Source organism: Tamandua tetradactyla, chromosome 1 (assembly GCF_023851605.1).
Source record: "Tamandua tetradactyla isolate mTamTet1 chromosome 1, mTamTet1.pri, whole genome shotgun sequence".
NCBI classification, from domain to species: Eukaryota; Metazoa; Chordata; class Mammalia; order Pilosa; family Myrmecophagidae; genus Tamandua; species Tamandua tetradactyla.
In genome coordinates this window covers 180,987,760-181,001,444 of record NC_135327.1, presented here as the reverse complement: position 1 = coordinate 181,001,444, position 13,685 = coordinate 180,987,760, and the positions used below count along the sequence as shown (strand labels likewise).

Genomic DNA, 13,685 nt, shown 5'->3' with positions numbered 1-13,685 from the left:
GCTTCTAGCTTCTGATTCCAGCAGCTTCCTCTCTAAGCATCTGTGGGGCTTCACTTAGCTTCCCTGGGACAAAACTCTGGGCTCTGGCTTGCTTAACATCTCATGGGAAGGCACATGATGATGTCTGCTGGGCTCTGTATTTCCAAACATCCGAGTCTAGTGTCTGCTCTCTTTGTTGGCACTCTAAGCATCCCCAAATGTCTGTGTCTGTGTTGGCCTGGCTTCTGCCTAGCTCTTGTTGATTCTTTCACCTCCTGGCATCTCCTGGGGCTTCTTCATTTCCAAATATTAGCAACTGCATCTGCATCTGCATCTGAGGTTTCTCAAAAAAACCCCTTTTAAAGGAATCCAGTAAATTAATCAAGACCCATTTTGAATGGGTGCAGTCACACCTCCATCTAATCAAAGGTCACACTACAATTGGTTGTGTCACATCTCCATGGAAACAATCTAATCAATGGTTCCACCCTAAACAATAGGTCTGATCCCACAAGACTGGATCAGGATTGAAAGAAAATGGCTTTTCTGGGGGTACATGATAGTTTCAAACTAGCACAACCCCTAAAGATTTATGGCCTTAGAACTGTAAACTTGTGACTTAACAAATCCCTTTTATAAAAGCCAACCCTGGTATGTTAAATTCTGGCAGCATTACCAAACTAAAAAAGATTTAGGTACCAGACAAGTGGGGTGCTGCAGATTCAACAGATCTGAGAGGTGAGGCCCAGGAATCTAGATTTCTAACAAATGCCCCAAGTAGGTCTGATGTAACCAATCTATAAAAATATGAGGAAATATAACAATCTCAATATAGAATAGGAAATACACTTTGGGAGTCTCTGTATATATGTAGTTGGAGCCAAATTTATGGATAAAGTCATACAGAGACAATATACAAAGTGCATTTGCTCCAAGAATGATTTTCCTTTATATTACCAAAAACTAGGGGGTTGGGCAATTGGAGTAGAATGTGTGATTGTAATATAAATGTTGCCTACTCTAATTATCTATATTTATTCGTCTTCCACAGTCTTCCATTCTCTATTCTTCTACTCAAGGTATCTTTCAAAAACCCAGGTTTGATGATGTTATTCCTAAGCTTTACTGATTCCTCACTTTTTATAGAGTTAAATACCTAATTTTTACAGAATGAAATATCTAATGCTCCTAAGATTAGATGATTACTCATTTCTTATAGAATGAAATACCAACTCCTTATCATGTGTGTGGTTTGAATCTGGTGTGGACCCCAGAAAAGTCATGTCTTTGATCCTCATTCAATATTACTGTTGAAAGCATTTTGTTTGTTTCTATGGAGATACGACACACCCAATTGTGGGCGGTAACTTTTGATTAGATGATTCCCATTGAGATGTGTTTCCACCCATTCAAGGAGGGGTTGCTTACTGGAGCCCTTTAAGAGGGAACCATTTTGGAAAAAGCTTTAGAACCCACACAACCAGAGACCTTCGGAGATGAAGAAGGAAAAATGCCCCTGGGAAGCTTCATGAAACAAGAAGCCTGTAGAGAAAGCTAGCTGATGTTGACATGCTTGTCATGTGCCTTTCCAGTTAAGAAAGAAACCCTGAAAGTCATCAGCATTCTTGAGCCAAGGTATCTTTTCTGGATGCCTTAGATTGGGCATGTCTATAGCCTTGCTTTAATTTGGACATTTTCCTGGTCTTGGAATATGAAACTTGCAACTTAATAAATTGTCCTTTTAAAAGCCATTCTATTTCTGGTATATTGTATTCCAGCAGCTTGCAAACTAGGACAGTGTGAGATTCATTGTCCTCTGCAATCTAGCCTCAATTTGAATTTTCAGATTCAGCTGATCATTCTTCATCATTAACTCCATGTGCCAGCTACTGTAGGCTTGGCCTTCCCTGGTCATATCAGGTATCCTTGTACTTCTACATCTCCTCTTCTGCCTAAAATGTCCTGCTTCAGCTCCTCTTCTCTGCCTGGTTAATTCATACTTAGCTTTATAGAGTTATTCAAATATGAAATCACAAGTTTCAGTAGCATTTCTACAAGTACAACCATTTGTTCTGATAATTAGCATGTTGAAATGCAATAAGAAAAACAGAAAGATATTCTTCTTATACACAGAAATTTTATTGTTTCAAAGGAAACCCTTGTGCTGGTTTGAATCTATTATATACCCCAGAAAAGCCATGTTCTTTTAGTCCAATCTTGAGGGGGCAGACCCATTGTTGGGTGGGGCCCTTTGATTAGGTTGTTTCCATGGAGATGTAAACGCACCCATTAAAGGTGGGTCTTAATCCACATATTGGAGTCCTTTAAGAGAGAGAAATTTTGGAGAAAGACAGAATCACCCTGGAAAATGCTAAGCAAGGAACCACAGAACCTGAAAGATTCCGAACCTGGAAAGAGCTGAAAGAAGCTAAGAGATGAAATCTAGAGTTTGCCCCGAGGAAAAGAGGGGACCAACAGCCACTTAGAGAGAGAAATGCCCTGTAGTTGCTAAGAGAAGACGGACAAGACACAGAGGGAAAGCCACTGGAATCAGAAGCTGAAAGCAATGAAGCAGGAGCAAGGACCACAGATGCCAGCCATGTGCCTTCACAGTTGACAGAGGTTTTCCAGATGCCAGCATCTTTTCTTAAGAGTTCAGCTTTCATCCTGTTAATACCTTAACTGGGACATTTTCATGGCCTTAGGACTATAAATTTATGACTTAATAAATCCCCTTTGAAAAAGCCCACCTATTTTTGTTATATTGCCTTCTGGCAGCTTTAGCAAACTGAAACAACCCACTTTAATTTTCATGGTCGAATTCTATTATTCTCTTTTCTGTATTTCCAAAATGACACTGTCTACAGTCCTAAGATAGGATTTACCTTTATTTTCATTGTTTTACAAATAGTTGCTATAAAGTCTTACTCCTCTATTGATATTTTTTACCCCCTAGACAACAGAGATACTCTTTTCTTTATCTTTGCAGATTCTATAGCCTAGTGCTTAGCACATCATAGCTACTCGCTTAATGTTTGTTAGATCTAACTTAAAATTCTCAAATGTAAACTTTAAAATAATCACAATCCCTAAACTCACAAATTTCATGTGCCTCATTCAACTGAATTTCAATAAAGGAAGCAAAAAGGTCTCATTCTCTAATTCAAAATACTGTTTAGGGAAAAATTTCAGCACAGATATAAACACTTTTTGGTTCAGTTTAACCTTTGGCTTAATGCCCACTCAAACAAACGGTAGTGCTTGGAGGTTACTTTGATTATTACAGAAAGTAAACCAGTGAACACAAACATTGTGCCCTAAGTTAAATCATGAAATTCAGGTGGTGGTACAGTTGTAAAAATGTGTTATCATTCATTGTAACAAATGTTCCACACCAGTTGCAGGGTGATAGTTATGGGATGGCATATGGGAGTCCTGTATTATATGTACAATTGTTCGAATAAAATTCTATAATAAAAAAAATCAATCAGTAAGAGCCATCCAAAATTAAGAACAAATTATACTTTGGACAGGAGTTCAAAAAAAAAAAAAAAAAGCGATAAGCTTACCAGTTTAGGTTCTCCAAAGGTACCGAGGCCGATGATAGGAATGCTGTTTCCATCACTTAGAAGTATGCGGTGATTTGCAGCACTGAAGTTCATTTTGGAGAGCAGAGTTTTGAGGTCCAAATTTCTAGTAGTGGTACAGAACACCCAAGGGTGATTTCGTCTTTTTGAAAAGGTGTCTTAGTACCTACATAATGAAAGAAAGAAGGGTCAGAGGAAGGACCAGAAAGGAAGAGTGATTAAAAGATCTGTTTCTCAATCTGTTTTTCTCCAAATAAATACTAACAGAAGTTGCCCTTTGAACATCATCAGAGGCATATAAATAAAATATCCCATTAAGAGCTTATGCTCACTTATCTGCAAAGTAAAGATTGCAAAAAAAAAAAAAATGAAAGGAAACAAACCCAGTTGGCCTCAAATGCTCTCAAACTATAAAGAAAATTTGTTGATTCATATACCTGAAAATTCTGGTAGTAGGGCTAGCTTTAGATGAGATAGGTGCAGTTTTCAAAAAACTTCCCTGGAGATTTTGATGCAGCATGACTAGAAAAGGGTCTGGGATTTTACTCACCCTGTTAAGTCTGAGAAACAAGTTCTAGACAAACAAATGATATAACCAGGAGCCAGTTTTTCACTCTCTAGCCTGTTTCCTTACCTCCTAGTCTTCATACCATGCTCAGCAAATTCTTCCCCTTATCATTGAAAAAATGGTTGCCAGCAGCCATTGGCAACATGTCTCTTGGAGGGACATGGCTACAAGCTCAAACCTAACAAAAAAGAGATTTCACTTAATCCACGACTAAAGTATAATTCAGACATTGAGCCTTGTTGGCCTCGATTATCTGTTTTGGTTTATGGATCTGTCACTAAATTATTCACAGTGGCCAAAGGAATAAAAAACAGATTGTCTTAAGATAATTCGACATCATCTCTAGATTTTGAGTTGTGGTTGATTTTACCTGGGAAGAGACTGGAGAATGTTAAGGAAAAAGAAAGAGGTAATAGTTAGGGAAACAGTTAACAGATGCTTATGACATTTTCCTTAAAAAAATTGTGCTGTGTGCAAAATGAGAGCTTTGGGCTTGATGACCTCAAAGATCACATCTCTGATGGTGAAAATGTTCTGAAGTCCATTTATAATTAACTTGCCCTCTCACCAGTAAAATCATTCTTGCTTATGTACACATGATCGGCCACAGTTATTGAGAGGAGCCTGGAGCAGCACGGAGCAAGGCAATAGTGGTCTTCAACATAATTTGTAAGTTGATTCAATGAACACTTATTAGTTATGTATATTTTTACTATTATTGATTTTTTTGTTTTGTTTTGTTTTGTTTGGCATGGGTAGGCTCCAGGAATCGAACCTGGGTCTTTAGTATGGCAGGTGGGAATTCTGCCACTGAGCCACCGCTACTCTGCCTTATTATTGATTTTTTAGCCCTACGAATTTTAACAAATGTATAGATTTGTGTAACCACCATCGCAATTGGGATATGGAAAATTTCTGCAACTCCAAAGAACTCCGTCATGCTATCCTCTTTATAGTCAAAGTCACACCTCTCTTATCCCCAACCCCTAGAAATTACTATTTTCCATCACTATAGTTTTATCTTTTGAGAATATCATATGAATCAAATCATACAGTATGTAATCTTTTGAGATTGATTCTTTCCCTCAGCACATTGCCTTTGAGATTCACCCATACTCTTGTTTTATCAATAGTTTATCCGTTTTTGTTTGTTTAACTTTTTAAGTAAGAGCAGTTGTAAGTTTACAGAAAAATCATGCAGAAAGCACAGAGTTTCTGTATACTCTCCCCACACACAGTTTTCCCTATTATTAACATTTTGTATTAGTGTGATAGTTTTATTACAATTGATAAACCATTGTTATTATAATTATACTATTAACTATAGTGCATAGTTACATTAGATTTCACTCGTTGTGCTGTACAGTTCTCTGGGTTCCTTTTAAATATTTTTGCTGTTTTAATAACATATATGCAACATAAATTTTCCCACCTTAACACTTTCAAATATACGATTCAATGGTTGGCTAATTATATTCACAATATTATGCTAACACCATCACCAAAACTTTTCCATCACCAGAAATGGACAACTTGGTACCTTTTAAGAAAGAACTCCCCAATTCCCTACCCACCCTCCCACCCCACCCCACCCCACCCCAACCATGCCCACCTCTGGTAACCTGTATCCTAGTTTTTTACTATTAATTCCTTCGAGGCAAAAGATTTTAAATTTTGATGAGATTCCACTTATCTATTTTTTTCTTTTGTTTCTTATGCTTTTGGTGTAAAGTTTAAGAAACCATTGCCTTAAATAGGTCTTGAATATTTTTTCCTATGATTTCTTCTGGAAGTTTTATAGCTTTGGTTCTTGTATTTAGATCTTTGATTCATTGTGAGTTGATTTTGTCTATGGCATAAGGTAGGAATCCTCTTTCATTCTTTGGCATATGGATATCCAGTTTTTCCAGCAGTATTTGCTGAAGAGACTATTCTTTCCCAATTCAATGGACTTAGTACCCTTGTCAGAAGTCACTTGGCCACATATGTGATGGTTTATTTCTGAATTCTACTCCATTGATCTATATGTCTGCCTTTGTGCAAGTACGTGCTGTTTTAATTACTGTAGCTTTGAAGTAGGTCAATTTTCTAACCTTTATTTTCCATTTCAAGATTGTTTTTGCCATTTGAAGTTTCTTTGCAATTCCAGATAAATTTTAGGATCAGCTTTTCCATATTTACAAAAAAGATCATATTCATTGAATATGTAGAGTACACTGGGTAATATTGCCAACTTTACAGTATTAATTCTTACAAGCAATGAACACAGGTGTCTTTCCATGTATTTAGTTCTTCTCTAATTTCTTTCAGTAATGTTTTGTAGTTTTCAGTGTACTAGTCTTGCCCCTCATTGGCTACATTCCTAAATATTTTATTCTCTTTGATGCCAATTGTAAGTGAATTTTTTTCTTAATTTCATTTTCAGATTATTCATTGCTGTTGTATAGAAGTACCACTGAGTTTTGAATATTGGTCCTGTATCCTGCCGCTTTACTGACATTTATTACTTAGACTTTGCATCTGTGTTCTTTAAGGCTTCCTACATATAACACCATGTCATATGTGAATAATCATAATGTATAACTCTGTTTTCAATATGGCTGCATTTTATATATTTTCCTTGCTCACTTGCTCTTGATAGAGGTTTCTATACCATTTTAAACAGTCGTGGTGAAAGTGGGCATTTTGCTCCTCATCTGAGGAGAAAATCTTTTGATCTTTTACCATTGAGGATGTGTTAGTTGTGAGCTTTACATAAATTCCCTTTATCAGATTGAAGCAGCTCCCTTCTGTATCTAGTTTTCTGAATGTTTTTCCCTAACGAAAGAGTGCTAGATTTTATCTAAATCTTTTTCCGCATCAATGAGATAATCATACATTTTTTCATTAGTTCTATCAGTGTGGTAGATTACATTGATGGATTTTTGTATGTTGAACTACCATTGCATTTCTGAGATAAATTCTATTTGGTCATGGTGTATAATCTGTTAATATGCTGTTGGATTCAAGTTGCTAGTATTCTATTGAGGATTTTTGCATCTATATTCCTAAGAAAAAAAATGGACTGTTGTCTTCTTTTCTTGTGCAGTCATTATCTAGCTTTGATATCAGGGTAATGGTGGCCCCATAGATTAATTTGGGAAGTGTTCCCTCCTCTTATACATTTTGAAAGAGTTTGAAAGGGACTGGTGTTAATTCTTCTTTAAATGTTTGGCAGAATTCAGTAGCAAACCCCTGAGCTTTTCTTTCTTAGAAAATTTTAAATTACTGATTCAATTTCTTTACTTGTTACAAATCTGTTGCCATTTCTGTTTCTTCTTGAGTCAGTTTGGTAGTTTGTGTGTTTCTAGGAATTTGTCCATTTCATCTACATTATCTAGTTTACAATTGTCAAAGTATTGTCTTATAATCATTTTTATTTCTCTAAGATCTCTAGTACTGTCCTCTCTTTCATTTCTGATTTTAGTAATTTGTCTTCTCTTTTTTCTTGGTCATTCTAGCCAAAGATTTGCTAATTTTGTTGACCTTTACAAAGAAACAATTTTTGGTTTTGTTGATTGTCTCTTTTGTTTATATCCATTCTAACCTTTTTTTTTCCTTCCTTCTGCTAACTTTCGGTTTGGCTTACACTTTCTTCTAGTTCCCTAAAGTACAAAGTTATGCTATTGATTTGAAATCTTTCTTCTTTTTTAATGTAAATATTTATAGAGAGAAATTTTCCTCTGAGTACTGCTTTCAATGCATCCCATAGGTTGTGACATTTAAATTTTTCATTTATCTCAAATTCTTTTCTAATTTCACTTGTAATTTCTTCTTTGACCTTCAATTATTTGTTTCCCATATTTTGAGTTTCTCTTATTACATACATATGTTTATAATTGTTATATCTTTTTGACAGTTATGTCTCTTTATCAAAGCATAATGTCCTTCTTTGTCTCATAATAATTTGTGCCTTAAGCTTTACATTTGTGTATCTTTAAATCATATTAAAAAAATGCAGTACTACTGGTTTTTATATTTATCTATATTGCTACCTTTACCATTGTTCATTATTTCTTCATATGTCTTTAAGTTACTGTTAAGAGTCCTTTCAATTCAGCCTGGAGGACTCACTTTAACATTTTTTGTAGTGGAGTTCTACTAGTGATGAACTCCCTCAGCTTTTGTTTATTTTGGAAAGTCTTAATTTCTCCTTTATTTTTGATGGATAGTATTGTTGTACATAAGATTCTTGGTTGACAGTTTGTTATTTCTTTCAGCACTTTAAATATGTCATGCCACTGCTTTTGGGCATCTGTGGTTTCTGAAGAAAAATTGGCTATTAATATTATTAAGAATTCGTTGTATATGATGAGTCATTTCTCTTTTTGCCACTTTCAAAATTCTCTTTTTGTCTTTGTCTTTTGACAATTTGTCTGCAACGAGTCTTGGTGTAGATGACCTTTTTTGTATGTATTGATTCATGTTATTTATCAAATTCGAGAAGCTTTCAGCCATTATTTTCTCAAACGATCTTTCTACCCTTTTCTATCTTCTCTCTGTTTAGAACTCTCAGCGTGTGTATTGCTATACTTAATGGTGTCCTGCAGGTCTCTTAAGAACTGTCCGATTTTCTTTATTCTTTTCTCGATTTGCTCCTTACACTGGTTAATGACAGTTGACTTACATTTAAATTTGCTGATTCTTTCTTCTGCCTGCTCAAATCTCCCAATGAAACTCTCTAGTGAATATTTTTTATTAGAGAAGTTGTGGGTTGACAGAATAATCACAAATAAACCTATAGTGAATTTTTCATTTCAATCATTTTACTTTTCAGCTCCAGGATTTCTATTTGGTTCTATTCTGTATTTGTTGAGACATTTTCCTTCTGGTTTCCTTTTGCTCTTTGTCTGTAATTTCCTTTAGCTATTTGTGTATTTTTAAGAAAGTTGATTTAAAATCCATGTATAATTAAGTACAATGCCTGGTCTTCCTCATGGACAATTTCTATTAATTAATTTTTTCCCTGTGAATGAATCATGCTTTCTTGTTTATTTTCATGCCCCATAATTTTTGTTGAAAACTGGAAATTTTAAATATTATTAAATGCCAAAGTCAGATGCTCTCCCCTTCTTTGAGTTTTTTTGTTTCTGCTTGTTTGGGGTTGTTGTAATTTGCTGGTGTGCTGGTTTGAAAGGATTTATGTACCCTAGAAAAGCCATGTTTCAATCCTAACTAATCTTGTGGGAGCAACTATTTATCTTAATCCCTATTCAATAATGTAGTATGGAAACTTGATTAGGTTATTTCCACAAAGATGTGAGTCACTCAATTGTGGTTATTAACTTTTGAATAGAGGGAGATGTGACACCACCCATTCCAGGAGGGTCTTGATCACTTTACTGGAACCCTTTAAAAGAGAAAACATTTTGGAAAAGCCTTGAGATTCTGAGAGAGCACAGAATGACAACAGAATGACGAGAGCCGTGACAAGAGAGTCCACACCACCAGAGACCTTTGGAGATGAAGAAGGAGTACATTCCCAGGGGAGCTTCACGAAACAAGAAGCCTGGAGAGAAAGCTAGCAGACCTCACCATGTTCACCACGTGTCTTTCCAGTTGAGATTGAAACCCTGAACTTCATCAGTCTTTCTTTAGTGAAGGTAACCTCTTGTTGGTATCTTATATGGACATTTTTGTAGACTTGCTTTAATTGGGACATTTCCTTGGCCTTAGAATTATAAACTAGCAACTTATTAAATTCCCCTATTTAATAGTCATTCCATCTCTGGTATATTGCATTCTGGCAGCTAGCAAACTAAACAGTTTGTTGAATGATTTTTTTCTAAATTATTTTGGTAAAGTTTGTATTCTTTTCCATGCATGGCCACTAATGTCTGTATTCCATTAGCTTAGTGGTCAGCAAATGTCCTTAAATGTCTAGAGCCTAAATAAGAAAAAGAGAAAAAACAAACAAGCAAAAAGGAAAAGGAAAAAGAAACTCTCCTAGACTTTGTAGATTAGTTCTGTGTTGGGGCACTCCTTCAGTACTTAACCAGTTTATTAACTGCTCAGCCATAGCTTTCATTTTTGTCTTACAAGAAACCAGAAGGCCAGCCAGATGAAAGTTCAGTGTCTTCTCAGAGCTTTTCTGAGCATGTGTCCAGCTCCAGTCATGTGTGTGGATTTCTTAATTCCTCAATGTATGCAGAAGCCTTTAAATTTCCTTTCCCCTTGAGATGTCTCCCAGGGATGAGTCCAGCCCTGGTACCATGGGAACAACAAATGCCATCTTGACAAAAGGGGGGGAAGAAGTATAACAAATAGGGTATCGATGGCCGAGAGAGTTCAATTAGAGTTGAGAGTCTACTCTGGAGGTCACTCTTACACAAGCTTCAGTTAGACATTTCTACCTATCATAACTTGCCAAACCCTAACCAAAACCATTCCAGCCAATCCTAAAGGACACTAGGGCAATATATAAGATTCTACAAAGGTTCAATGCATTAGGGTAACTTTACAGAAACCAACAACCTCCAAATGGGTCCCTGGACAAGATAAGTCCTGAAACCTCCAGAACATCAGCTAGTTCCATACCCCTATCCTATATTACTGACAGCCCCTTCCAACATGAACAAGTTAGAATGGGCATAGCCCAAACACCCCTAAAGAGTAGGAGAAAGATCAAAGGTAATGGTGGAGTTATACAGAGAAGGTAGGGCTTGACAAATGAGTATGATTGCCTGACCATTATATCATATTTCTTTTAGACTCTAGTATCTCAAAGCAGCTAGATGTAAAGAACTAAAATTGTGGAATTGTAACCCATACCAAACTCTGAAATCTGTTCTACAACTAATTGTTGTGCTGTGCTTTGAAGTTTATTACTTTTTTGTACATGTTATTTTTCACAAAAAAGAAAAAAAAAGTGATGATAAAAAACGTATTTATTCCTTCTAGCCTCCAACGTTTTGAAGCAGCTAGAAGGAAAAATCTGAGATGATGATATCATAGCCCATGACAACTCTGGGATCTGTCTTGTAGCTACTTGCTGAAGAGTGCTTTGAAAGCTATTGCTTTTTTTTTTCTTTGTTTTGTATATATGTTATATTATACAATAAAAAGTTAAATAAAAATAAAATAAAATAAAAGTCCTTTCACATTTGCATGTAAACTTCCCTAACTTCTTCTTTCTCAGGTCTTTTCGACTATCTGTTGCTTGTCTTGACTGATATCCCTAGCCCTAGGGTGCTACAGGCAAGAAATGGCCATGCATTTCTTTCAGCAAAATCCTGGGAAGTCACCTAGCCTTAGTAAAGCTCTGAGCCAGGCAAAACAAAAGTAAGCCTTTTTACTGGTCCTCCAGGGAACCATCAGATAAGTCAAAACCCACAGCCACAATTATTTGAGAATAAAGTCTGCATTGCTCCGTCTGGCACTAGCTACCTGCACAAGAGTACATGCTGCTGTCCTCATGGCCACCACGTGGTGTGGGGGAATTTAGGCGGGCAATTTAAAATGCAAAACTGGTTTCTTCCCACAAAGCAGTAGCACTTTTATTCACTGTCTTCTTTTTAACTAGATTCTAGAGTTCTGCAAAAGTTGATTTTGATGGTTTTGGCCAGCTCATTAGTTTCTTTTGTGAAGGAACAGAACCCTGGAGTTCCTTACTCTGCCGTTCTCCTCTATTTATTATTTATTTATTTATTATCTTTTTTTCTCTCTGTTGTTGAGATTGGATTATTTCTGTTGACCTATTTCACATTCATGAATTATTTCTTTTTTTTCTTCTCCATTGTGCTATTGAGCTTATCCAATGGAGTTTTCATTTCAGTTATTGTGTTTTTCTTTTCTAAAATGTCCATTTGGCTTACTTTATATTTTGTATTTATTTGCTGAGACTTTATATTTTTGTACTAGCTTCAAGCATTACTTAAAGGATTTGTCAATTCCAATTGTCTGTGTCATCTGGTATTGACACTGTTGGTGCACCCTCCTCCATTCCAAGTTTAGATTTTTCTGGTTTTTCATATGTAATGTAAATTTAGATTATGTTGAGGATTGTATATTAGATTATTAGTCTGTGGGTTTTGTTTAAAATTTATGTAGCATGTTGATATTGTTGTTTTGGAAGAGAGTCTGCCTGGTTAGATTTAGGCTACAAGGTCCAATCTGTCTTCTGTGTGCCGGGGTTCCAATATCCATTCAGATCTCAAAGACTTTGCAGTACTCTTTGAATCTGTTCTGCATATGCACCACCTCATAGCCAGTCTGAGATCTAGGCAGTTGTCTATCCGTTAGTTCATTTCTAAGTATTTGGTATGCTGAAGAGGATCAGATCTAACACTCACAGCTTAGAGGTGAACCCAGGATAGTTCATAAACAACTTTATGGGATTATTTCCCAAATTCATCCCTTAATGCACTCTTCTTCTTAATTTCCAGTTTCTTGGTGTTTACATTTTGGTCCTCCAACTAAATATTTGGGCTTTGAATACCCCACTATATTGTGTACATCCACAACTGTACCAGGTACAGTTCGCCACAAGGCGAACTGGGCCTTGTGATGAGAAGGCAGAGGAAGAGAATAAAAATAACATAGGTTAATCTCACTTTCTTGTACTGTAGATTCACTGAACATAGAGAAAAAAGTCTCCTTTCTACACAATTTTGGCTCCTGTTAGCTCCTATTACCTAAAACTGCTGTCACCCCGGGCAGGCAATTGTGGCACAGTGGCAGACTTCTCTCCTGCCATGATGGAGACCAGTATTCAATTCCTGGTGCCTGCCCATATCAAAACAAAAACAAAAAACCTGCTACCACCACTATCATGGAATGGTCTGGGCGGGTGGGGGGTGGGGAGTGGGGAGGGGTGGAGAATAGGGAAAGCATAGGAGAATAGGGAAAATAAAGAGGAAAAAGGAGAGATTTCCATACTCTTTGAATATTATGAGTTCTTACTGTTCGAGCCTTTATCTCTAGTTAGGTCTTCTCCTCAAGTTCTCTGTCTCCACTGGATCTGACAATAGGAAAAATCCCTACTTTTGACCATACCAAACAACTTATTATACATTAAAAGAATTAGAAGGGACTAACCCTTGTCCAACTAAGAGGCAATATTCCCCCAAATAACCTTCTTACTGTAGAATCATGAAAACAGGAAAGATGTAGACATCAAAGATTATTGCCTCACAGACTGACTTTGTCCTTAGCTGAAAATGGGAACTAAGAAAGAATAAAAGCAATCCTGATATCAACACCTATTAGCTGGTCACTGGCCTAATTTTTATCACTAAGCAATAGTGTTTCCCTGCTGAACATAAATAATTTCACAGCATATCAACATCAGATGAAGACTTTTCATGATCATGATAGAAAAGAAAATACAAGGTCTACTCCATAATTACGCACTTAAGAATCTAGATAGGATGTGCTGACCAACTGAAATACAGGCAATTATCAGAAAACAAACAAACTATTATTCATAAAAGGTTGTTCATCCAAGGGCTAGAAGACCAAACCAAGATCTCAAGAAGTATGTTTAAGGATTCAGTTGGAGGGGGGAAATGCTA

At 36.3% G+C, this 13,685-nt stretch overlaps 1 protein-coding gene and 1 long non-coding RNA gene across 2 annotated transcripts in view; one reads left to right on the top strand and one right to left on the bottom strand.

The window, feature by feature from the left end:
- AKR1D1 (aldo-keto reductase family 1 member D1) overlaps positions 1–13,685 on the bottom strand; it is a 118,978-nt gene that overhangs the window by 51,153 nt on the left and 54,140 nt on the right. Inside the window, exon 2 of the mRNA XM_077143843.1 lies at positions 3,549–3,732. Coding sequence (XP_076999958.1) covers positions 3,549–3,641 — 93 coding nt within the window. The 5' untranslated portion in view covers positions 3,642–3,732. The remainder of the gene's footprint in view (positions 1–3,548; positions 3,733–13,685) is intronic.
- LOC143669271 (uncharacterized) lies at positions 4,700–11,262 on the top strand. The gene is made up of 3 exons (XR_013168819.1): positions 4,700–4,803; positions 9,470–9,776; positions 11,074–11,262. It is a non-coding gene; the product is annotated as an uncharacterized LOC143669271 (long non-coding RNA).